Source organism: Ipomoea triloba, chromosome 6, assembly GCF_003576645.1.
Source record: "Ipomoea triloba cultivar NCNSP0323 chromosome 6, ASM357664v1".
Taxonomy (NCBI): domain Eukaryota; kingdom Viridiplantae; phylum Streptophyta; class Magnoliopsida; order Solanales; family Convolvulaceae; genus Ipomoea; species Ipomoea triloba.
In genome coordinates, this window is record NC_044921.1 from 25,479,390 (window position 1) to 25,501,343 (window position 21,954).

Genomic DNA, 21,954 nt, shown 5'->3' on the forward strand with positions numbered 1-21,954 from the left:
ATGTGTTTATGTTTTAAATTTTGTCGTATCTTACGGGTATGAATTATCGAGGTAAAACAAATGTGTAACTGGTGAATCTACGAGGCTTTCTATCTATTTAACGATCAAGACTCACCCGACTAAAAAAAAATAGACTCCAAAAATTAGAGACCTTATGTCGTGGTCCTAGCCGCAAATGGGAAGTGCCGACTCTGATTTCATTGCACTTCACAATCAGTGGCTTCATTGGCGTGTAGCTAGTGGGCTAGTGGCTGATGTATTAAAAGTCATTATTGGAGGCTGCATGGATGACTAATCATCATTTTCAGCTGTGGTAGAAGATGAATGAGAAGACAAGCTGTTCTTGTTGAAATGTCAGTATTGGAGGATGCATGGATATATGACCAATCATCATTTTGAACTTTGATAGAAGATGAAGAAGAACACAAGGTGTTCTTGTTTAGAGCAAATGGCCAAATGCCCCCCAAAAAAATTGAAATGTATACTGAATAAATATCATAAAAAAAATTTATGTGACAAGTTTAATTGATTAGAAGTTGATAATAATTGAATTTATAAATTTTAAATACGAGAATTATATACATCATTTCATCTATTAATTTTTTGAGATGGGTATAAAATTGACAAGTCAGCCGGATATGGACTTCTACAACCTTTTCTTATGCACATCTCATCAGATGCTGACCCCTTCAACAGTTTCTTTTCAAGTGACAATCTTAATAAAATCTTTCTCTTTCATTTATTATTTTCTTTTCTTTTCTTTTTTGCCCTAAAATCAAGCAACATGCATCGTGTATGTATATATATTGGGGGGTTTTGCTGCAATTAAAAAAAAAATTAAAATCACTATTTAATATTCAATTTGTGATCATGACATACTGCCATTATTGTGTATATTCTTTTTTACGTTTAACTAATTACTATGTTAACTATTTTTAATAACATATATATCTCTTTATCAGATTAACTTGTTTATAGAATAATTGATCAATTAATTATCATGATACTTAGTAGGGAGATAGTGAAATGATTTTTTTTTTTTTTTTTGAGTACTAATGACATTAAGGTAGTGTTAGGTTGAGACCTTTGCACCCTACTATGTGTTTTGATACCATTACCATGTTTGTTTGCCTACTTTTGTTACTCTTGGATTCAAATCCTTTAGTATTTACAACACACATTATTACCTTTTTACTCTTCAACTTTTGAACAATGGAATAAAAAATAATGTGAAAATGAAAATAAGAAGAAGAAGAAGAAGAAGAAGATATTATTCATGCATTAAATATGGAATTTTAATACATATATGCAGTATGTGCAAACACACCCTAAATATGAATATTGTGAAATCCAACTTGATCATCCAATGAATGTTCACATTATGATAAGCACTCAAGCTAAAATCGTAATTCCACTACAACTGGCTGGTCCAACGCGCAAAAATAAAAAATAAAGTTCATAAAATTTTCTTTGCTAGCAACTGCAGCCACGTACGCACTATTTACGTTATTCACTAATTTTCACTTATTTACCTTATTCACTAATTTTCCAAGTGAAATTGAGTTATCCTTAAATTTAGGGTTGAACTTAGAAAATAAGAGGGAATCTAAGAGATACCCAACTCAAAGCTTGTGTTGTCTACGACTTGGTTTCCAAATTATTTGGTGGATAATGTTCCTTAAAGCTGGACCGTCCATTTAAATATGAATTATATATTATGGAATCTGATCTCTTATTTAAGTCATCATGAAGTGAATGTCTAATGTCTACCAAACGATCGCAACTAGCATCTTAACAACTTAACAAGTTGGCTGAGGGAGTTTTTGTAGTGTTTGTGATGTTGAGGTTGTCTTGACGTAAATTCTATATCGATGTTTATCATAAATAATTTTTAATAACATATTTGAGTGCTTATGAGTAAAAGTATTTTGTATGTTAGAAATTTTAATAACTATTAATTTATACATTTGAATTTTTACTACTCAATCAAGTGATTTATATTAGAGTTAATTCAATCTTTTGTTCTAAATTTATATATGACAGTTCACTTTTAGTCATTCTTTTTTAGAATATCCACCTTTGGTCATGGTATTATTGTGACATAATCATTTTTGTCCTCCATCAATAAAATCGTTGAAATATCGTTTTATATATATATATATATATATATATATATATATATATATATATATTATACAAAGATGATTAACCTGTTATATTTTTATGCAAACCAAACAGTCAGGTACATACAAATTGTTGTGGCTAATATTACTCCTTTGACGCAGTCTCATTCAACACTTTGATTGACTCTTTTTTTTTTTTTTTTTGCTCATCTCGACTCTCGAGGATCAAAATAGTAAAGCAGGAAAAGAAAATCTGCAGACAAAATTACCTAAAATAGTGGTACTATTTCTCAATAATCATGGGAACAATCAGACAAGTACACAACCTGGAAATGGAACTTGACAATAACACGACATCCAAATGAGATATATGTACAGTCGATTTGTGCTGTTCGTTTGAATAATCTTTACTTAAAATTTGCTAGTATGAGCTGGGTTCAACTTTGGAAGTATACAATTTTGTGTTAAGTATCGAAACTAAATTAAAATATTTATTAATTAAATATCTATAGATTTTATTAATTTAGTTACGATAATTCATTAATAAATTAAATACTTAGGAATTTATACCCAATACAAGAAACACTAGTACTAATTCACATTCTAAACTTTGTCATAATTCTATAATTCATATTTCATAAGCATATGCATATGAATTATATATGATGTTGACTCTACTTGAAGTCTTGAACAGAGAATATTGAATAATATCTTATTTATTTATTTATTTTAATTTATCATTTGTTTTTATTTTTATCTCTTAGTAAATATCATCTTTTAGAGTTGACCTTTACGTTATTTAATTAATTGAATGGATTGCGATTTAATGCTTTTTTATATTTCTATAAGGATAAGGCTCCACGCACGAAGATATTGTTCAATGGAAAAATACATGGAATATTTATAAAAATGTAAATAGATTAAAGTCGGTATAATCTTTTTAAAACTTAGTTAAAAATTGGAAATTTGGGTGCATTTGTTTGGATGAAGATGGTGTATTTTGGGTGTTTTTTATAGGGTGTTGACAAATGACAATAATTAAACTTATGACCTTTTAATGAAATAATCATGTTCCACCCACTCAATCATATGTTTGAGATAATTATTTCTTTTTATTATACATCCAGAAGATCCATGCATGATTGAACTTACGACTTTATATTTAAAATTAGAAATGATTATTGTTAAGTTATAACCGCTCATAACATAAAATCTTTTTAGGTAAGCATAATATCATATCATGTTTGATAAAAAAAAAAAAAAAAAAAAAAAAAGAAGAAGAAGAAGAAGAAGAAGAATTATCATTTTAGCAATATAACTTTGTTCAAACACAAAATTAGATCAATAGGTAGACAAGGTAGTAGGTAGATGTCACTATTACAATAAATAAATAATCAAATCGGTGCATTTTGTCAACTAAGATCAGCTAAGCTAAAAGTAATAAATATTGGACTTTGAGAACCACTAGATGTCATGAAAATGCCTTAAATGCTTAAAGTATTACTTATTTATATTTATATTTTATGCAAATAAATATTATTAAAAAATCTAAAATAAATTGCACTTATTTGTGATGGGATAACTTGGTAATTAGCCTAAAGGTGAGCATGGCTCATTATGGAGCACCCAATATAAGTTGAGAATGACAACTGGCTGTGCTGAAATTTCGGTCATACCCACGCACCTTTCATCTACAATAGTCATGCTAAACGTTGTAGACGATTATACTCAACGAATTTCATGTTGTGGGAGCATCAAGGTAGATTGTGAATGCAAATGACATATGTGATCTTTTTTACTTGTAACTATTTGAATATTTTAGACGTAAAATAGTAGCTATATCATCTACACTATTCATTATTCTATTGCATTTAAACACAAATAAACAAAAATACGACATATAGTTGTGTGTTAGGGCCATAGTTTCATATGCTAATATAAAAAATTCGTGCCACCAAAAGAAAAATGGACAAATACCACTAATACATGTTTATTTCAATATACTATATGTGTATTATGGAGTATTTGGTAGTATACTAAATACCAAATAATAAAAATTCAACACACAAATAATAAAATCTTTAAATAAAAAAAACATTCGATGTATTAAAAACAAATTTTTAGTACAATAGTACATATTAAAAAAATATTTTATATTAATGATGCACTTTACACAATGAATCATAGTACATAGTAGTATAATTATGAAAGAAAATGAGAGCCCCTAAAAAATAAAAAGAAAATATGGATAAAATGCAATTATGTCGTAATGTGGTAGTTTTGGCGGTTTGCTTTCAAGGGCCCCACGTTAGTGTTGAAAATTTGGTGCCATTTACTGATTTACGCGTCTTCACACGCGCGAAAACGTTATTTACGCAATTACGCCTCACAACATCACACGCTTTTTCAAATCACGTGTTTTAGTGTTTAGCTAACTTTAGAATACACATTTTTAATGACCCAAATCTAAAAAATATAAATTTATTAATCAAATACGGGCCCCAAAAAATTAATCAAGTGGGTTGAGCATTATACAAAATGTAATTATGCCTTGTATCGACATACTAGTGGAATGGTAAATCATGTTAACTCAACGATCTATTAAATGAGATGACTAGTATCTAGTGTCCACAAAGAACTCACTACATTAAGTGTAACCCCTGCATTGCAATTTGCGATTGTCTGGACTATATAGAACATTATCTTATACACTAATATTACAAATTTAATTATTACCAATATTCTCGACTCCATCTTTAATTATATACTTAAATAGGGACTACGAGCTTTGTATATAATCTAAAATGTTATACCCTATGCAAATTGATTTGATGTTGATCCTATAACGTGGAATTTTCTAAACGTTTAATCTGGAATCGATCTTTAACAAGATTCTGTTATCTGTTTAAAAAAAATATCAAGATTCTGTTAGCTTTCCTCAAGAAAAAGGAGATTCTCATTTCTCAGGGTCAACGGTCAGCAAAGCTGTCGTTTTCTATACGTATTTCTAAGTCCACAAAGTAGATGAAGAATTGCGTACACATGCAATCGTCTATATATATCCTCATTTCGTTTCTGGGTTTGAATCTGTCTTAAGCTCTTTTTTCAAATTTTCCCAGTTTCTTCTCAGCTTTGTAGCTTTCTGCTGAAGTTCTTCCCTCTCTTCTGTAAGTTCTTCAATTTTCTAGCCCTGATCAATGATCATTCTATGCTTTACCGAACATTCGATTGCAGTTATAACGTGTTCTCTTGAATTTCATAGGCAATTTTCTGAGATTTTGTTATTGTATTTTCAGTGCATTTCATACGAGCTCTGTAATTTACTTTTAGTTCATAACATCTAAATCGGAATTAGGAATTTGAGGAAATAACTGCCTTCAAATAAATGCATGATGAATTAAATTATTGGTAAATGTAGTTAGTGTATGGAAATCGGAGCAGGGAATTGATAAGAGTTTTGTTGATTTTGTGAAACTAGGTTGAGAAATCGTGTCGGTTTTGATGGCGGTAAAGAAGAATGAATCTATTGACGTTAATCTACCTCCTGAATTGATGGAGTTACTGTTTTCTTTAGCTTCAAAATGGGGGGATGAATTAGATCTAGATGCCATGAATGGTAAGCATTTGAGTGGTGCCATGACTAATGCGGTTTATCAGATTAGTTGGCCAGCAAAGGAGGAAAAGGTAACCCGGAGAGTTCTAGTTCGGGTTTATGGTGAAGGAGTTGAACATTTCTTTGACAGGGATGATGAAATCCGGACCTTTGAGTTTTTGTCAAAGAATGGCCATGGACCCAAGCTTCTTGACAAGGTCGCAGAAGGGCGTATCGAAGAGTTCATTGAAGCCAGGGTACTTTCAAGCTTTGATTTCTTGTTAAGTTTGATGTTTTTTATTTGCTTCAAGTTTCATCTTCTTGAAATTGCATCCAAAAGGTCAATGAGTGAAACATCATGTTGTTAATAGGTAGCGTGTTATGTGTTTAGTAACATCAAGTCTTGATTGTTCTAATTCAGTGCACAATTATACTTCTAAGAGCAAACTAAATGGCGGAGTTCAGGTGGAAGGGATTTGAGTCGTTTTAATGCGAGGTCAAACTGCTTGTGTGTTTATATGGCTGAGTCTACTGTCTTATTTTGTGTTTTCAGACACTATCAGCTGATGATCTACGCGATAGAGAAGTCTCTGCTCTAATCGCGAAAAAATTGAGGGAGTTTCATAGTATTGACATGCCTGGTACAAAGGAAACTGTTCTTTGGGGCAGACTGAGGTATAAATATGCTGAGATATAATTTTTGATAGTTTTAATTGATGGGATTTTTACTGATTAAGGAGGACTTGTTTCCCCAGGAATTGGCTAGAGAAGGCGAAGAGTTTGTGCTCCACTGAACACATAGAAGAGTTACGTTTAGGTGATTTTGATGAGGAAATCAGTTTATTAGAAAAGGAGCTGACGAGTGAGACACAAGAGATCGGTTTCTGTCACAATGACCTGCAGTATGGGAACATTATGATTGAGGATAAGGCTATCACTTTTATTGTAAGTGTTCTGTGATCTCAATTAACATTAAACCTTTTGCATTCCCTTGTATGAATATTTCGCCTAATCCTTGCCTTTGAACTAAGACATTTGCTAATTCATTTAACAGGATTATGAGTATGCCTGTTACAACCCAATTGCATATGACTTTGCTAATCACTTCTGCGAAATGGCAGCAAATTATCACACCGATACTCCTCATGTCTTGGACTACAGTAGGTACCCTGGTAAGTAAAGTTTAAAACACATTTATTTATTTATTTATTGGGATTTTATATGATTTTACCCTTTTAAGTGTAGCGGGCTAAATTTGAGTTCAAAATTTGCCAACAGGTTCAGACGAACGCCGTACATTCATAAGTTCCTATCTGAGTTCTGCAGGTAATAATAAGGAACAAATTCCACTTGGTGACATGCACTGAGAAAGTTTTGGAAAAGCATATATACTCAGTCATCCAAAACTAAAACCCATTTTGGATGGGACCATTAGAATTTTGACAGCTTAAAAATTTGGCTAGGCATCCTTTAGCATACTTTTAGACCCAATATTGTTCTTTCATGGCCACTACCAATGGTAGTGACTTCTGAGCATTGAGTGTGGATCTTCAAGATGCCATGTTAGAGAAGGGACATATATTCCCTTTGATAATAAATTTGACCCTAAACTACGACCTTTACCCGATGAAAATTGTGATTATTGCAAACAAGTGATGGAAATTATTCTGTGCAGGCAACCATCCCAGTGATGAGGAGGTAGAGAAGCTAGCTGATATCGCAGAAAAGTATACTCTTGCAAACCACTTGTTTTGGGGATTATGGGGAGTCATCTCGGTAAATCATTATTCTTACAAATCTGCTCTTGTTCCCTCCGCATTGAATGGCACAAAATTAAGGAAGCCTAATAACCATTTCTTGAATCTCAGGCACAGGTGAACACTATTGACTTCAACTACGTGGAATATTCAAGGCAAAGGTTTGAACAATACTGGTTGACAAAGCCCGAGCTCTTGGGAAACTCAGGCCAGAGTCATCTTTGAACCAATTAGTCAGCAAAAGGGATAACATTACGTTTCATCTCACTTTCTTGAGGTCACACTACAAGTTACCAGTAGAGAGATTCTATAGAGAAGTATAATTGGTTGTTCAGTTGTATAATACAAGCAAATGAACAGTTGAATGAGAAGCATTAGTGGTTGTTCAGTTGTATAATACAAGCAAATAAACAGTTGAATGAAAATCTTTGGTACCTGTATCTTTTGGTTTATACTCAATGAATGCTGAAAATTCATTTGGTTTAATCTGTGTGTGCTCTTGTCTAATGCTGAAAATTCATTTGGTTTAATCTGTGAGTGCTCTTGTCTAACCCAGTGTGTGTCTTTTGATGTAATTAACTAATTAGGCAGTGCTCATCGAAAGTTAGTTGCTTTAAAAGAGTTTACAGTGGGTAGACGGCTATGAAAAGATCTTAATGCACCAGCTGGGAATCGAACCGGGTCTGTACCGTGGCAGGGTACTATTCTACCACTAGACCACTAGTGCTTTTTTATTGTTGTGCTTAAATCTTATCTCAGATTAGCTAGAACACGTAGTATTTTTAATAAAAATATTATATTTTTCTATGCACTCATATAAAAATATTACATTTTAACTAAAAATTATTACAAGTTTAACATACAAGATATGTTCATAAAAATAATATATACTTTTTAATGAATATTTTCACCGAATAAACTCAATAAGTGAAGCATTCTATATTAGTAACATTAGTAACAATTATTTTGTCCTACATAGTATAACAATTTCACATATAAATATTACAATACTTATTATGAGTAACAATTTATTTATCTTAAATTAGTATTAATTTTTTATAATAAATATTATAATTTAAATAATACTCCGTAAGTAACAAGTACAAGACTTGGGGAATAATTAGTATTAATTTTTTTATAATAAATATTATAATAATTTCAATCCATCTTACATATTGGTCTCACTCGAACGTGACTCAATGATTATTATTCATTCAAAAATTCATGCAAAATTACAAGATACGGAAAAGCAGCTTGGGGAATAACTGCTATTGGGAGACTATAGAAGACCGTTAGGAAAATATTGAGTTTTGGACTTGTATATATATACCGACTCAACTCAAGACCAAACTAGGTTGATAGACCTACTGTTGTGCAAAAACTTAAAGTTATTAACTTGGGGAAATAAACTGGCAACTTACTAAGTTACAACTTACAATAGACACACCAACTTATGCAACATACAAACCACTAGTGAACCAATAAAAGACTTCAAAGAACTGGCTCGGGTCAAATTTAGATTAATTGCGTGGGATGAAAGAGTCATGGGCGTCATAATATGCAGCCTCTCCAGCCCTCCCTTGGGTTACCCTCTCTTAGTGCCGCCATAATGAAGCATTCTACACCACCAAATTAACGTTAATAATGCAACAAATTTAATGAGCCATCAGAACAAGAATGCTTAAAATGAGCCAAAGTTGTGTCATTTTGAAGATCAATTGTATGAGAAAGTGTAGAACCATACCTGTTCTATCATTAATCGGCTAATTCCACTCTCAATTTCTGTATCAGTAACAATTTCCTCTTTGTCAATCTCTGCATCAGTGAATGTGAGGGCGCGCTGCAATTTCTTTGGACAGAATATCTCAACTTCTACCATATAAGAGGCTGTCACAGGCCGATGATCAGAAGTTCTAAGATCAGATCTCCTGTAGTTAAGCAGCCGCATTCCCTTCCCATACGAAAGAATACGGTCACACCTGAGTAGAAGGAAACCAAATGTGATATAGCACTCACTTAAGAAGCAGATTGTAAAGCAAAGATGGGAAGGCGGAATATATTTTTTCAGCTGGGAAAGAAGAAAGCAGCTTGAAATGTTATTTTTGAGGGAAAAAACAAACTACCGATAACATCAACCAGGAATCTGGTTTAAATGCAGAGAATAATGAGTGAATTATCTAAGGGTGATGGATTTTTGTCTGGACGGGAAAAATTAGTTGACAGTAGTTGGCAAGCTGATCAAATGATCTCTCTAAACTGAAAAACAAATTGTACATACCATGCTGGAGTACGCCTTCCAGACCTTGGATCCTCTCCATGGTACTTGTCTGAGTTAATATCATACTTATAAGTGGGAGGAAAATTTAAAACACCTTCAGCCCATCCATCAAAAGCACGTCCTTTCTTCAGCTCTTTTCTAAGCTGCAAAAACATGAGATTGTATTCATCAGCAAGGTTCAATAACAATTACTACTATACCATACAAATTCAAGTAGACTGGGTAAGGGGTGATCTTTGTCTAGAAGTTTTTTTAATTCAAAAAGATGATCAGATTTACCTGATCACTTTCAGCTAGCTTAGACCAGTCTTTTTTTGATATTAGCTTCATTGTGTTCTCATATGATAGATTGATACGGTAATTTAAATCACCCAGCCAGATGATTTTCCTGCAAAAAAAAGAACTAGACAGTTAGAGAAAAAACAATATCAAATGATCATTGGCAGGGAGAGAGAAGACAGTTAGAGAACAAGAAAGATCAGTCATACTTACTCATGGTCATTGATACTTTTAGGAAGTCTAATACTAGAATATGTATTAAAGTGTGTCCTCCGATGAATTTCACGCACATCTGCATTTCTTTTGACCACATCTCCATCTTTCTCACCAGATGTTAAATGAGTGCAAACGAAACAGACAAGGGTCTGGTGTATAGACATGCTAACCGATATTGATCCCTGAAAGAAATAAGTGATACAGTTGTGAAACTATCTACCAGATTCCAGAACAGTTTCTAATAGAAAATCAAGTAATCAACCAAAACCTTTTTAGTCCAAAAAACATTCCAACTCTCATAAGTGATAGAATGCAATTATACATAAAATTTCTTGCAAATGTCAATGGTTTTGATAATAGAAAACTTGAAAGAAATCCTTAAGTGGTATAAAGTTGAAAGTTAGAACAAACCTTGTTACCTATGTAGCCCATTACACCAACACCAACTGTAGACACATTCAAGTTTTGGATATGCTTTCGCAAGCCTCTGCGGACCCATATAGTCAAGAAAATGCCAACCATTTGCTTGCTTATAATCCTCACATATGGTGATCTTCTTTTCTGTTTTATTAAAGATTCGAGATCAATTTCTGCAAGCATAGCTATGTCAGGTTGCATTCTATTTTGACCATTAGCTGTGGAATTGAAAGAGCTGTATCTTCTGAAAGACTTGGAAGCCTTGAACGATTTCATAGATTTTATGCAATTAGGTCGATCTAAAATATGCTGAGGCAGAATATCTAGTGGTGGCTCAGGCCAACATAGGCCAATCTTCTCTGTTACACTAAGTGTTTTGGTTAATTTCTTTCCATACTGGGTACTCAATTCCTCTGCATTTCCTTCACACTCTTCAGGTATAGAGCAATCTAATTCATTTATCCTCTTTGGCAAAGAAAACTGCCTTTTATACCCATCTTCTCTGTTACTATTGGATGTGGGCACATAGGCATCGACAACCATATCACTACCAGAGACATTTCCATTCTTGACTTCAACAAATTCATTGAATTCTTCATTAATTGGAACAATTTCTTCCTCGCCCTCACTATCAGACTCTAGTACAATTTCCTCTTCAATATCATGGATATCTTCAGATGGCTTGAACCTTGATGGAGAAGGAGGATCACTAAAAGATTTGAACTTATTCCCAGAAGGGATTTTATCAAGTGATTCTCGGATGATGTTTTCCCATTTCAAAATTGGGCGGCTATCTTCAGCACCAAAGATATTACCAGCATTTAATGGAATGATTTCCTGAAAGCTGTAAATGAAGTTGCTTGCAGTTAAATAATTGAAAAGTCCCTTTTCAGCAAGAGCAAAATATCAAACTAATTAGAATTTGAAGCATATTTGATTAATTGACGGGAACAAGATGGATAACTGAATCAGAACATGATCTTCAGGTTTAATACTAAATAGTAGAATGGCAAAGAGATCAATAATTTCTTGTAAATTCATTTCAAGAAATCAATCATCACCATTTGCCACTTTTTTTTTTTTTTTTTTAAAGCACCATTTGCCACTTTAAATCTTCTCATATAAGGAAAATGCAAAAGGCATTTAAGAAAAGGTGATGCCTACCCAAGCACATATATATCAGCGGGCTCACCAATATCTAGCCAACCATCAAGATCTAGATCATCAGGAGGAACTTTTCCACCGACATTCCATGTGCCAACACATACTCTAATACAAGAATCATACACATAAAAGTTATCATTTCTGAATTAGCTTTTAAAAGGTAATCAAATCATGTGTGCACAGTACACTGTACACTAAATCTTCATGTCCAAGGAACTTAGGCAGCATACCTAATTTCCTTTGTACTTATGTATTGTGCCCTGAATGTCTCTGATTTTCGTCTTCTTAGCCTGGGAACAGCTTCTGTAATCCAAACACCAAACTCTTAAAATTTGATAAAATAAATGAATGGAGAACAAGCTCAAATAATAATAATAATAATAATAATAAAAATTAAACCAGAGAAAACAAAAATACACTATGTCAATCTTCACTGCTTCAATTGAGCTAAAATTACCATTCGAATCAATCTCAACTTCTCCACAGCTTCTTTCATCCTTAAACCGCGACTCCCTCGGCAATTCATAGAAATCTACAAAGCCAAAATAATTTTAAACATTAAGCCATTCTCTCAGAATAAGTATGCACTTAGTACAAAGAGTCAAAGACGATCATAAACCTTATAGCATATAATAATTTAAAAAAAAAAAAAAAACCTTGATCGGAATCCGAGTCGGAGGCAACTTCAGACTCAGAGTCTGCGCTGAAATCGGAATCTTTGTTTCTGATGTTGAGCCATTTTCGCATCACCACTCGCGGCCAGAAAGGCTGCAGTCACGAGGAAACGAAACACACTAGATTTCAGCACAACTTCTCAGTAATTTCATACCAAACAAAATTAACAGAGAATAAAAATAATGGCGAAATACATAAGAAATCGTCGCAAAACATTTTACCTCGGCTTGACGGCGATGCCTTGTGCTGTGCTTCATGGTTGGATGAAATGAAACAAAAATCTATGGAGTAAAAAGAGGGACAAAAATTTGAGTAAAAAAGCTAAATCGAAAAGTCTAAGCTTCGCGAAAACGATGACCGAGTCTACAGAGTGGTTTATATGCCCCGCCACCGCGTTTTTGAGGAAGAAGGTGGGACTGCTCGGCTCGGCTCGGCTGGGGTTTTAACTTGCAACTACCGGCTCCTGTCATTAATAACTGATTTTTAAATGATTAATTAGTGGACTATATTTAGTGGACTAAATTTTATTTTGGGCCCACATTTCTTTGTCCATTACAAATTCTTATTATTTTTTAAGACAATAATGTTACTTAGAAAAATGTTTTTATTCTTATTGCTCTATTATCTCATATAAAATATTTTAATTATACTATTTTGAGCAGTTGATAAGTGAACGGTTAATACAACAAAAGATCGCACAATATATATTTAGAATTTATTATTATCAATTTAATATATCCAATTATGAGAATGAATGTTTTCAAAAAAAAATAAAAAATTATGAGAATGAATATGACCTATATATGAAAGAAATTCATGTTAAATAAGAGTCTCACACGACTAATTAATCACTATCACTTATATTTCTTAATTTGGATTAACCTTATAGTTGCTTTCATGATATATTATTAAATTTGTTACAATTGCTCTACATTTTTGCTAATATGTATTTTTACGAGACAGATTATCTAAATTCCGTGTTATGTTGCAACTACTAAGGATATTCTTTTTTTTTTTTTTGATAATACTAAGGATATTAATCATTACGATGTTATATTGTGTTGTGTGGATATAACTTATCAATAACTTTGGTACGACATCTGTGTAGAAGAAAGTATGGTTGATGAACCGCCTGGGGAATGCACTTTGGCTAAAAGACAACCACGTATTCGGTGCTATCTTCCAGAATTATAGTACACGATTTAGTACAAATATATTTCAGGGGAAAAAAAAAACAGCCTAGGGAGCTGGATTTGCACTGTACATTTCTATTACGGGGTTTTTTATTTTTAATTTATTTGCTGGAAAACATCAGCAATATATATAGACAAGAGGAGAGAATATAGCCATACTGTATAGTCAACTGGGCCACCTTTTGCAATTGCACCATTAATTCTAAAAGCTAAAGAAACAGCCAAAAACTTCCCATTCAGGAATCTGAATGAATAAAGAAAAGCAAGCTGCAATATATAATTATGCCAAATATATTATGTATATTATTATGTTTTTGGTAATGTTTAAGGTTGTTAAGCAACCAAACTTAGGTAGCTTCCACATGCTCCTATACATGCATAATTCCTAAACGCATCATATCATACAAATGTATTATTAGCTCATCAAACTAAATAATTCAATAACCTAATAATATACATATAATTTGTCTTTTTTATTTTTTGATGAGGAGAAAATCTAAGAATATTCACTGAAATAAATTTCATATTGTGGCCCGAAAAAGTGTATAGGGATTATAAACAATTTTGTGCAGTTGTAGGGACATGGGGGCCCCTAATCATTACTACTGTGGAGAAAGTCAACGTGGTTACGTGTGCATGGCATGGCAACCCATAAGACATGCATATAACATATATACAACAGTGTTTTAAGCATGGATGCAAATTAAAAGGTTCAAATGGTCTGTCTGCAATTAAAAAATAAAGTAACGAAAATGGTCCAAAGCATTCGATAAAACAATTTAAATTGTTGGAAAATAAAAATAATAATATCATAAATCTAGGGGAAAATAAATCGTCTGGATGACAAATAATCATCAGAAGCATTGTGGGTTGGGTTTAAATTGCAGAGCCAAACTTATCGCCGCCGTTAGAGTCAGAAGCAGAGCGAAGGACGTCCATGGCCTCAGCCACTTTCTTCTTGAGGGCCTCAGGGGCCTCAATAAGGTGGAGCACTTCTGTCTGGTCCATCTCCAACAACATGCCTGTTACTTTTCCCGCTTGGTCGCGTTCTAGCCGCTCTACTAGCGGATATAACTGCTCTCCAAGCATCTGATGCAATACAAACAGCATTACATTAGTTATGGAGGAAAGAGGAAAAAAAAAAAAAAAAAAAACGAAAAGGAAAGAGAAAATGGAAGGGGAATCGGAGATTACCATTCGCTGGTCCTCTGGGGAAGCGGAGGCCAAGGTCGAAGCAAGAGTTGGTGTGGCAATTGGCGCAGGGCGTTGAATGTCGATAGCAGACGCTGCAACGCCTCCAGAAACGTCGAATGGCAATGGCATAATTGGCCCCATTAGACTCTGAGATGCCAGACTAGTAGGATGGTTACCATTTGCTGTGTATCTACCAAGACCGCCTTGGTTGTTGTTCCGCTGCATCCACTGTGAAACCGACAAATTATTGTGTGGACCAGAACAAAATGTACATTTTTAATATACTAAAAGTACATTATTCGTTTACTGAATGTACATTGGCACACCTGCTGCGTTGGTTGAGTATTTGCACCTCTCCTTGCACCAACACGTTGCGCAGCCTGTCCCTGGCGATGGAGTTGGTATGGCATGATGAAATTCGGAGCGACGCCAGGACGCAATCCTGGCACGAGTGGTTGCTGAAAACCATACCCGGCAGCCGCCTGAGGGGGCATCAATCCAGGACTACCCTGACCAAAATAGAGCTGCTGAGGGGCAATTCTGGGTGCCCCAGGGTGAAATCCAGGGATCCCTGCAGGCAATGGTGGCATTGCACCTGTTGGTCTCATCTGTGCAAAATGTGCCTACAATGAAAACAATATTTTCAGATCATACCATTAGAAGTTAGAACCTCAACAAATTAGAGCATAAAAAGGGTGTAATAGGGGGGTGGGTTATTGACTCTTTGTGCTTCAGTAGGTTGAGAAAGTAGTATTGCATTGTAACAGAGTCAGTAGTACTAAAAAAAAATGGTATAATAGGGCAAATAATCACCTGTAGCCAAGCCCTCCTTTCGTCTTTGCGCTGGGCAAGAGCAACATACAAAGGCTTTCGTCCAATCAACTTTCCATTCATTTCACTCAACTGAAATTAAAGAGTGAAATGTTAGCCATGGTGCACTGACATCTTAACTATTTATAAGAATGGTTTTAACTTTAAACAAAGAAAAATGGAGTTAGCAAAACTTACAGCTCTTGTAGCTTCATCTGGGTTAGAAAAGGCTACAAAGCCAGCACCCTTGCTGGTTCCTTGTGGATCAAGCATCACCTATAGATATATGAGAAAAAAAGGGTTAAAATTCAAGTACCTTATCTGAGGTAATTTCCTTAACTACTACTCAATGATGCGTACCTTGCAGGATGATATGGTTCCATACTCTGAGAATATCTCTTTCAGTTTTTCATCAGTTATGCTATCATCAAGGTTTTTCAAATACAGGTTAGAGTGCTTTAACTTTTCGAATCTACTGGCTCTCTCTAGCTCGAATTTCGCCTTCAATTCCGCTTCCCTTTCAGATTTCTTCTGAGCCCTACTCACATACAAAACCTTCTCATCCATCGTACTTCCATTCAATTCTTCAACCGCAGCAGCAGCATCATCTGTGTTTTGGAAGTTAACAAACCCAAAACATTTCGATTTCCCATTCTCATCCTTCATAACAACAGCACTGGTGACAGGACCAAATTTATTAAAAAGCTTGTCGAGATCCTCATCCGAGGTCGTTTCAGAAAGATTCTTCACATAAACATTGGTGAACTTCTCGGGAACATTGCCTCCACTCCTTTCCTGTCTGCGAATAAAGCGGCCAACATAAACTTGTTTATCATTTATCAGCATGCCATTCAGTCGTTTGATCGCATTGTTGGCAGCCTCCTCTGCATCAAACTGTACAAACCCGTGCCCTTTCGATTTCCCATTGCCATCAACCGCAACCTTGCAGGAAAGAACAGTCCCAAAGGCAGCAAATGTCTCATACAAAGCCTTGTTATCAATGGATGACTCCAAATTCTTTATGTACACATTTGCAAATCCAGTCTTGCGGATACTGGGATCTCGATGAGAAAACATAATCCTTATGGGCTTTCCATTGACGGGCGTAAAGTTCAAAACTTCCCTTGCACTAAGGGCTGCAATATAGAAATCAGAAATAATACAGGATAAGGTTACTACTATCCATACAAGGATCATTCACTGACAATACTCCAAATATTTAACATTAAACCAAAAATTTAACTAAACAGAGTAAATTACCTAATATGTAATTCAACGACTAAAAATAGTTCCTAGGGTAAATTGGCATATAAAACACTAGGAAAAGAAATTCAATAGTCAAAATTTATATATTTGTATCAGAATTCAATCAAATGAAAAAATAAGCTAATTCAGGTCTCAGATTGCAGGTTGATCATCAGTTCAAAGCAAAAATAAACCCCAAAAAATAATTTTGAATTCCAAAAAATATAAATCGCAATAAAAAACACACAGACATACACAAATACGATAACGCAACACTAAAATTTCAAAAACAGAGCATCAGTAGAACGCGATGATCAGAATTGTTACCATCTTGAGGAGTGCCGAAATTAACGTAGGCATAGCCCAGAGAGACGCGTCTGGACTGATCTCTACAAACCCTAACCGATACCACTTGAGCAACCTGATTGAACAGATCGTACAGTTGTCCTTCGTCGACTGAAGGATCGAGATCACCCACGTAGAGCGACGAGTTCGTGAACGCTGCCATTGCACCCGTCGGAGACTGAGGCGGCGCCGGGCCCACCGCAACCGCAGAAGTGGCGCCGGCCAGGGCCGCAGCAGGCGTGTGCACCGCAGTAGCCGCCATTGCAATGTGGATTCAGAGAATCGAAAATCAACGACGATGAATAAAGAATAAACAATCCAATCAGATAATCACACCAAACAGAATCTCAATTGTTGTTATATATCAATAGATTTATGAAGTATAGGTGAGATGAAGCTTTGGTGTGAAGACGACGGGAGGGAGCATGCGATGAGGAAGGAGGCGGAGATAAAAGAGAACGGGTAGGGACCCTCGCGTAAATATATATATATGAAGACTGAACCGGTTTATGGATTTCTGGGAACGGTTCGCTAGTGAGATAGCGATTGGGTGGAACGTACTGGCGGTACTGCTCACGTGTGATTATATTGCATTAGACAAAAGTTGTTTTCCTTTGGGATTAGGATTCAGGTGCTTTGAAGTTTGGGAACACTTTTACTCAGTACTACAATTTCAGGGAATTATAGACCTAGTCAAACCGTACCAATAATTTTCTAAACATTTATAATTTCATTATGATAATAAAAATAATATTTTAATTAGTTAATTATAATAAATGTCATATACTAAGATTTTTTTTTTTTAAAACACATATACCAGATCTAATACACATAATATAAAATATTACTGAATAATCGTTTGTGATTACATTCGTTTACAAATATTATGTAGCATTATATTATTTAAAAAAATGAAATGAAAAATTGCCTAGTTTTTTTGGGTTGGTTGAGGATAATCAAATACAAAGTCGGTGCACTGGCGATTAAGTGGAACCTTAGCTTAGCTTTCACGGTAGCTAGTAAGCACATGTCAATTTCAGTAATAACTAGTCATTTGTTTAAGGGTTAGTGAGACCTTACACCCTCGGTCAATTTCGATGTACCTAATCTCCTCGTGATCGATAAAAATGTTTAGATTTTAATAATAAGTGTTATTTTTATTTTTATACTTATGTGAGTTTCTAAGATAATTTTGATAACGGTAGATCTATTAATTATGATCACATGAATCTATAACTTTTTATATATATTTATATACTCCATTGATAAATGAGATTTTGGAATAAGATCACTTTTTAGTTTTTCCTTTTTACCTTTTGATGTCCTATTATCTTTGATGTCTTATTACCTACTCAGTAGGTTACCACTGATTTGAAGCGCTGACTCAAGTTACCACTGATTTGAAACGTTGACTAAGGTGACATGTATGGTTCTCACGGAGTATATTGAACATAAAAACAACTTAATTTTTAACAAAATTGATTACCCTATTGAACATAAAAATCTCACCTAAAGTGACCAACATTGAGACAATAATGAATAAATGTTCCATGAATGTTTGTCATGTGAACCAGGATACAAGAACCTCTAATGGACATACATAAACTTCCCATTCCAAGCTACATATATTGTCTAAAAGATTCAAACTTCACTATAGTTTTTGCCAACACAAATCCAACTGCCAAATTTAAAAAAACAATAATGAAATACAAGCAGTTCAGTATGCAGTGGGTGCAAGAAGAGAAGGCTATATTTATGCATACTCTGACTGGAAAAACAAAAAAATAAAAAATATGCAACACTGAAAAAGAAAACCATTCTCAAATCAGCATGAACAGCCACCATGTTGCTCTGTTTCTGAAACTGCGTCGGGAATTCCCTGGAAGTATCTGGAAAACGACGGGGAAAAAGGAAAATATCATGGTCAGTTCAAGTACTTGTTGATCTCAAAAGCAATACTCGTATTCGTGCAATTTATCCTATCAAGTAAGCAAGGCGATAACTATAAGTTTGAACCCTAAACGGCTAAACCTAGGGGCCCCTCACGAGTCACGCCCATGACCTTTGGTTCTGTAAGAGGAGGTAAATCGCGGGATGTGCTTCAGTGACGTAGGGTCTGAATCTTTTGCTTTCTTCCCAAGGTTTATTCCTCTCGTAGGGTCGAATAAGCAAGGCGGTAACTATGTCACTATAAAAAATCTGCAAATTCACAAGAATACTTACATATCCTGCTCATGATCATTGGCTATAGCACTTCTTGAAATATACAAGAATGCTGCATCTACATTTATGTCCTCTCGTGCTGATGTCTCAAAGTAAGGTATATTTCCTTTGGAAGAGCACCAATCCTTAGCTTTACTTTCGGAGACCTGCATAGAGAATACAGATAAACCAGAACCAAGTGCTCTTTACACTAAAAAAACTTGAAAAGCGTGGCAACTGTGAAATCTTACCACTCGACTACTCCCACCATCTATGTCAATTTTGTTTCCCAGTAATATGAAAGGAAAGGTCTTTGGGTTACTTGGATTAGCCTGCGTAGAAATTAAACCTGTCAACTTGTTAGAAACACATACAACGTATCTATATTCATTCAGTGTTTAGTGTTTACCACCAAAAGATTCACATCAGGAAATGAATAGCCAAGAAAAATAAGAGAAATTTCACTTTCGGTCCCTCGAGTAATAGTGGCATTCTTAGTTTTAGTCCTTGACTTCAAAATTGCTGAACCGCCATCCCCTAAATTCTATGGAAATATCAAATTTACTCCTTTTGTTATGTTTTGGGTTAAAATAGATGGAAATTAGCTAAGCTGAAGAACGTTCTGTCTCGTGCCAAAATATATTGGCACTAGACAATTGGCACAAAGCATCACAACCTTGGCAAAACCACTACCATCTACCAATTCGGCTAAGCCTCATGAGCCATGGAATCTCTCGGTTTTGGCCTTCGCATAAGCACTCACAGTTATGAAATCGAGGACTAAAGTTGAGAATGCCATTATAGTCAAGGGACAAAAAATGAATTCTTCTTGTAGGATAAACAGGAATGCAGGTCAAACTAATACATAAAATCGGTAAAGACTACTGCAATTTCAAATCAATCAGCAAATACGAGAAAACATATTAGTAACTAGGACTATTGCCTTGGAGCCCCTGGCTCCCTGTAAGAAAAGTAACCAACCTGCTTGAGGAATTCCTTGTGCCAGTTGACAAGATTATCAAACGATCGCACCACATTAACATCATATACCAAAACGCAGCAATCTGCACCTCTGTAAAACGCAACTCCAAGACTCTGAAACCTCTCCTGTCCAGCGGTATCCCATATCTAGTAAACGTAGACCATACACTCATTAATAAAATACTTAGCTACACAAAAGCAACATAAGTTTTCCACAAAACTAAAAGCCTCAAACCCCACTTGTAGTGTCACAAGCCTGTCATCAATTAGAAGCTCCTTGGTCACAAAATCAGCTCCAATTGTAGCTTTATACTGCTGACTGAATCTCTTATGTACATATCTAAGTAAGCAGTCAAAGACCCAAATTTACAAGACACAAAGCATCACAAAAACCACTAATTTCATATGTTGAGGAAAATGGCACAGCATCTCAACTAGAAAAAACCACAAACTGGTGGCAACCCAACCAACTGGTTTGATTTGGTAATTACAAGGTTATAAGTTTGACTGTTGTGGGGTCGTCTATTGTTTTGCTTGGTTTAAGCCGATTAACTATGAGTTACATATGCTGGTTTATCTCCTCGTGGTCTAGGGTCTATTGATTTTCTTGGTTTAAGCCGATCAGCTATGAGTAACCTATGCTGGTTTATCTCCTCGTGGTCTGGTCTAGAGTCAAGACGAAGTTTACCCGTGCACACCAACCAAAACAAAAAACCACAAACTAGGGGGGTCAAAAGTTGTAATTATGCAATGGCATTTAAACTTTACTGACAAAACTAAGGCAAAACAACACTAAATGAATGACAAAAATCTGAAACAAACTGATCTCATAAATTGTGAAAATGAGAAGCAGTGGTGTACATCTGCATAAGGATCAAGATTCAAGTGGCATTCAGTGACTACATCAAAGGATACTGATTCATCAATGACGTTTTCCCAACCCTGAAAAATGGCAAAAAAAGAATAGAGAGATAAACTAAATCTAACCCCATTATCATACAAACAAAAACGAAATAAGCAGTACGACGTTAACAAAAAGAATCATACCCACTGTCCCCGAGGACGATGACCTTAAGCAAGGATCTTCTGCGAGACATGATGATAATTGGGCAAAGTTTCGATCTTTATTCGTTTTCGATTCTGGGTTGTAAATTCTTTAGAGAAAATTTTGATTCCGCGCCGGGTGGTGGGGTACCTCCGCGATAAGCAGAAACAGAGAGAAGGGGCGCCAGTTTCGATCTTTATTAGTTGTCTCCCTCTGCTTTTTAGTTTTCTTTCTTTTATTTATTTATTTAGTTTAATAAGCTCGAAATAAAGAGTAAATAATTATCGCCCAATTACCCAAAATTATGGAAGTAACTAGATGTGTTAATTTGTCTAATTAATAATTTCCATGTGAAACATGATTTTTATATTAGAAGGTTTTGAGTTTAATTTTGCTCAACATCCTCTTAGTTGAGCTTATTGCATAGGTCTTTCTTGT

At 34.8% G+C, this 21,954-nt stretch overlaps 4 protein-coding genes across 4 annotated transcripts; 1 reads left to right on the forward strand and 3 right to left on the reverse strand.

The window, feature by feature from the left end:
- Window positions 1–5,135: 5,135 nt before the first annotated feature.
- On the forward strand, window positions 5,136–7,958 carry LOC116023279 (probable choline kinase 2). The gene is made up of 8 exons (XM_031264268.1): window positions 5,136–5,290; window positions 5,602–5,972; window positions 6,269–6,390; window positions 6,471–6,660; window positions 6,770–6,887; window positions 6,994–7,041; window positions 7,391–7,491; window positions 7,584–7,958. Exons 2-8 carry the CDS (start codon window positions 5,625–5,627, stop codon window positions 7,695–7,697), a joined length of 1,041 nt encoding a protein of 346 aa, XP_031120128.1. The 5' UTR covers window positions 5,136–5,290; window positions 5,602–5,624; the 3' UTR covers window positions 7,698–7,958.
- A 695-nt stretch (window positions 7,959–8,653) lies between these two features.
- LOC116022868 (type IV inositol polyphosphate 5-phosphatase 3-like) lies at window positions 8,654–12,921 on the reverse strand. The gene is made up of 11 exons (XM_031263756.1): window positions 12,723–12,921; window positions 12,483–12,594; window positions 12,284–12,358; window positions 12,057–12,129; window positions 11,827–11,931; window positions 10,657–11,506; window positions 10,243–10,427; window positions 10,030–10,138; window positions 9,751–9,893; window positions 9,217–9,451; window positions 8,654–9,091 (listed from the first exon to the last, which is right to left on the reverse strand). Exons 1-11 carry the CDS (start codon window positions 12,756–12,758, stop codon window positions 9,068–9,070), a joined length of 1,947 nt encoding a protein of 648 aa, XP_031119616.1. The 5' UTR covers window positions 12,759–12,921; the 3' UTR covers window positions 8,654–9,067.
- A 1,497-nt stretch (window positions 12,922–14,418) lies between these two features.
- Window positions 14,419–17,697, reverse strand: LOC116022920 (polyadenylate-binding protein 3). The gene is made up of 7 exons (XM_031263833.1): window positions 17,271–17,697; window positions 16,059–16,834; window positions 15,897–15,974; window positions 15,702–15,791; window positions 15,215–15,511; window positions 14,889–15,116; window positions 14,419–14,783 (listed from the first exon to the last, which is right to left on the reverse strand). Exons 1-7 carry the CDS (start codon window positions 17,548–17,550, stop codon window positions 14,571–14,573), a joined length of 1,962 nt encoding a protein of 653 aa, XP_031119693.1. The 5' UTR covers window positions 17,551–17,697; the 3' UTR covers window positions 14,419–14,570.
- Window positions 17,698–18,791: 1,094 nt separating this feature from the next.
- On the reverse strand, window positions 18,792–21,683 carry LOC116022865 (ras-related protein Rab7-like). The gene is made up of 7 exons (XM_031263751.1): window positions 21,519–21,683; window positions 21,387–21,413; window positions 20,712–20,811; window positions 20,472–20,618; window positions 19,742–19,822; window positions 19,512–19,657; window positions 18,792–19,177 (listed from the first exon to the last, which is right to left on the reverse strand). Exons 1-7 carry the CDS (start codon window positions 21,566–21,568, stop codon window positions 19,114–19,116), a joined length of 615 nt encoding a protein of 204 aa, XP_031119611.1. The 5' UTR covers window positions 21,569–21,683; the 3' UTR covers window positions 18,792–19,113.
- Between the last annotated feature and the right edge of the window lie 271 nt (window positions 21,684–21,954).

Excerpts from the sequence above, each read along its gene's own strand:
- LOC116023279 (XM_031264268.1), top strand. The coding sequence starts at position 5,625 with ATGGCGGTAAAGAAGAATGAATCTATTGACGTTAATCTACCTCCTGAA. Across the intron at positions 6,391-6,470 it reads GTTCTTTGGGGCAGACTGAG|GAATTGGCTAGAGAAGGCGA; the intron begins GTATAAATATGC and ends TTGTTTCCCCAG. Across the intron at positions 6,888-6,993 it reads GGACTACAGTAGGTACCCTG|GTTCAGACGAACGCCGTACA; the intron begins GTAAGTAAAGTT and ends ATTTGCCAACAG.
- LOC116022868 (XM_031263756.1), bottom strand. The coding sequence starts at position 12,758 with ATGAAGCACAGCACAAGGCATCGCCGTCAAGCCGAG. Across the intron at positions 12,130-12,283 it reads AGTTGAGATTGATTCGAATG|AAGCTGTTCCCAGGCTAAGA; the intron begins GTAATTTTAGCT and ends TTTGGATTACAG. Across the intron at positions 10,139-10,242 it reads AAAAGTATCAATGACCATGA|GAAAATCATCTGGCTGGGTG; the intron begins GTAAGTATGACT and ends TTTTTTTTGCAG.
- LOC116022920 (XM_031263833.1), bottom strand. The coding sequence starts at position 17,550 with ATGGCGGCTACTGCGGTGCACACGCCTGCTGCGGCCCTGGCCGGCGCC. Across the intron at positions 15,975-16,058 it reads GAACCATATCATCCTGCAAG|GTGATGCTTGATCCACAAGG; the intron begins GTACGCATCATT and ends ATATATCTATAG. Across the intron at positions 15,512-15,701 it reads AAAGGAGGGCTTGGCTACAG|GCACATTTTGCACAGATGAG; the intron begins GTGATTATTTGC and ends TTTTCATTGTAG.
- LOC116022865 (XM_031263751.1), bottom strand. The coding sequence starts at position 21,568 with ATGTCTCGCAGAAGATCCTTGCTTAAGGTCATCGTCCTCGGGGACAGT. Across the intron at positions 19,823-20,471 it reads ACAAGGAATTCCTCAAGCAG|GCTAATCCAAGTAACCCAAA; the intron begins GTTGGTTACTTT and ends ATTTCTACGCAG. Across the intron at positions 19,658-19,741 it reads ATGGTGGGAGTAGTCGAGTG|GTCTCCGAAAGTAAAGCTAA; the intron begins GTAAGATTTCAC and ends TTCTCTATGCAG.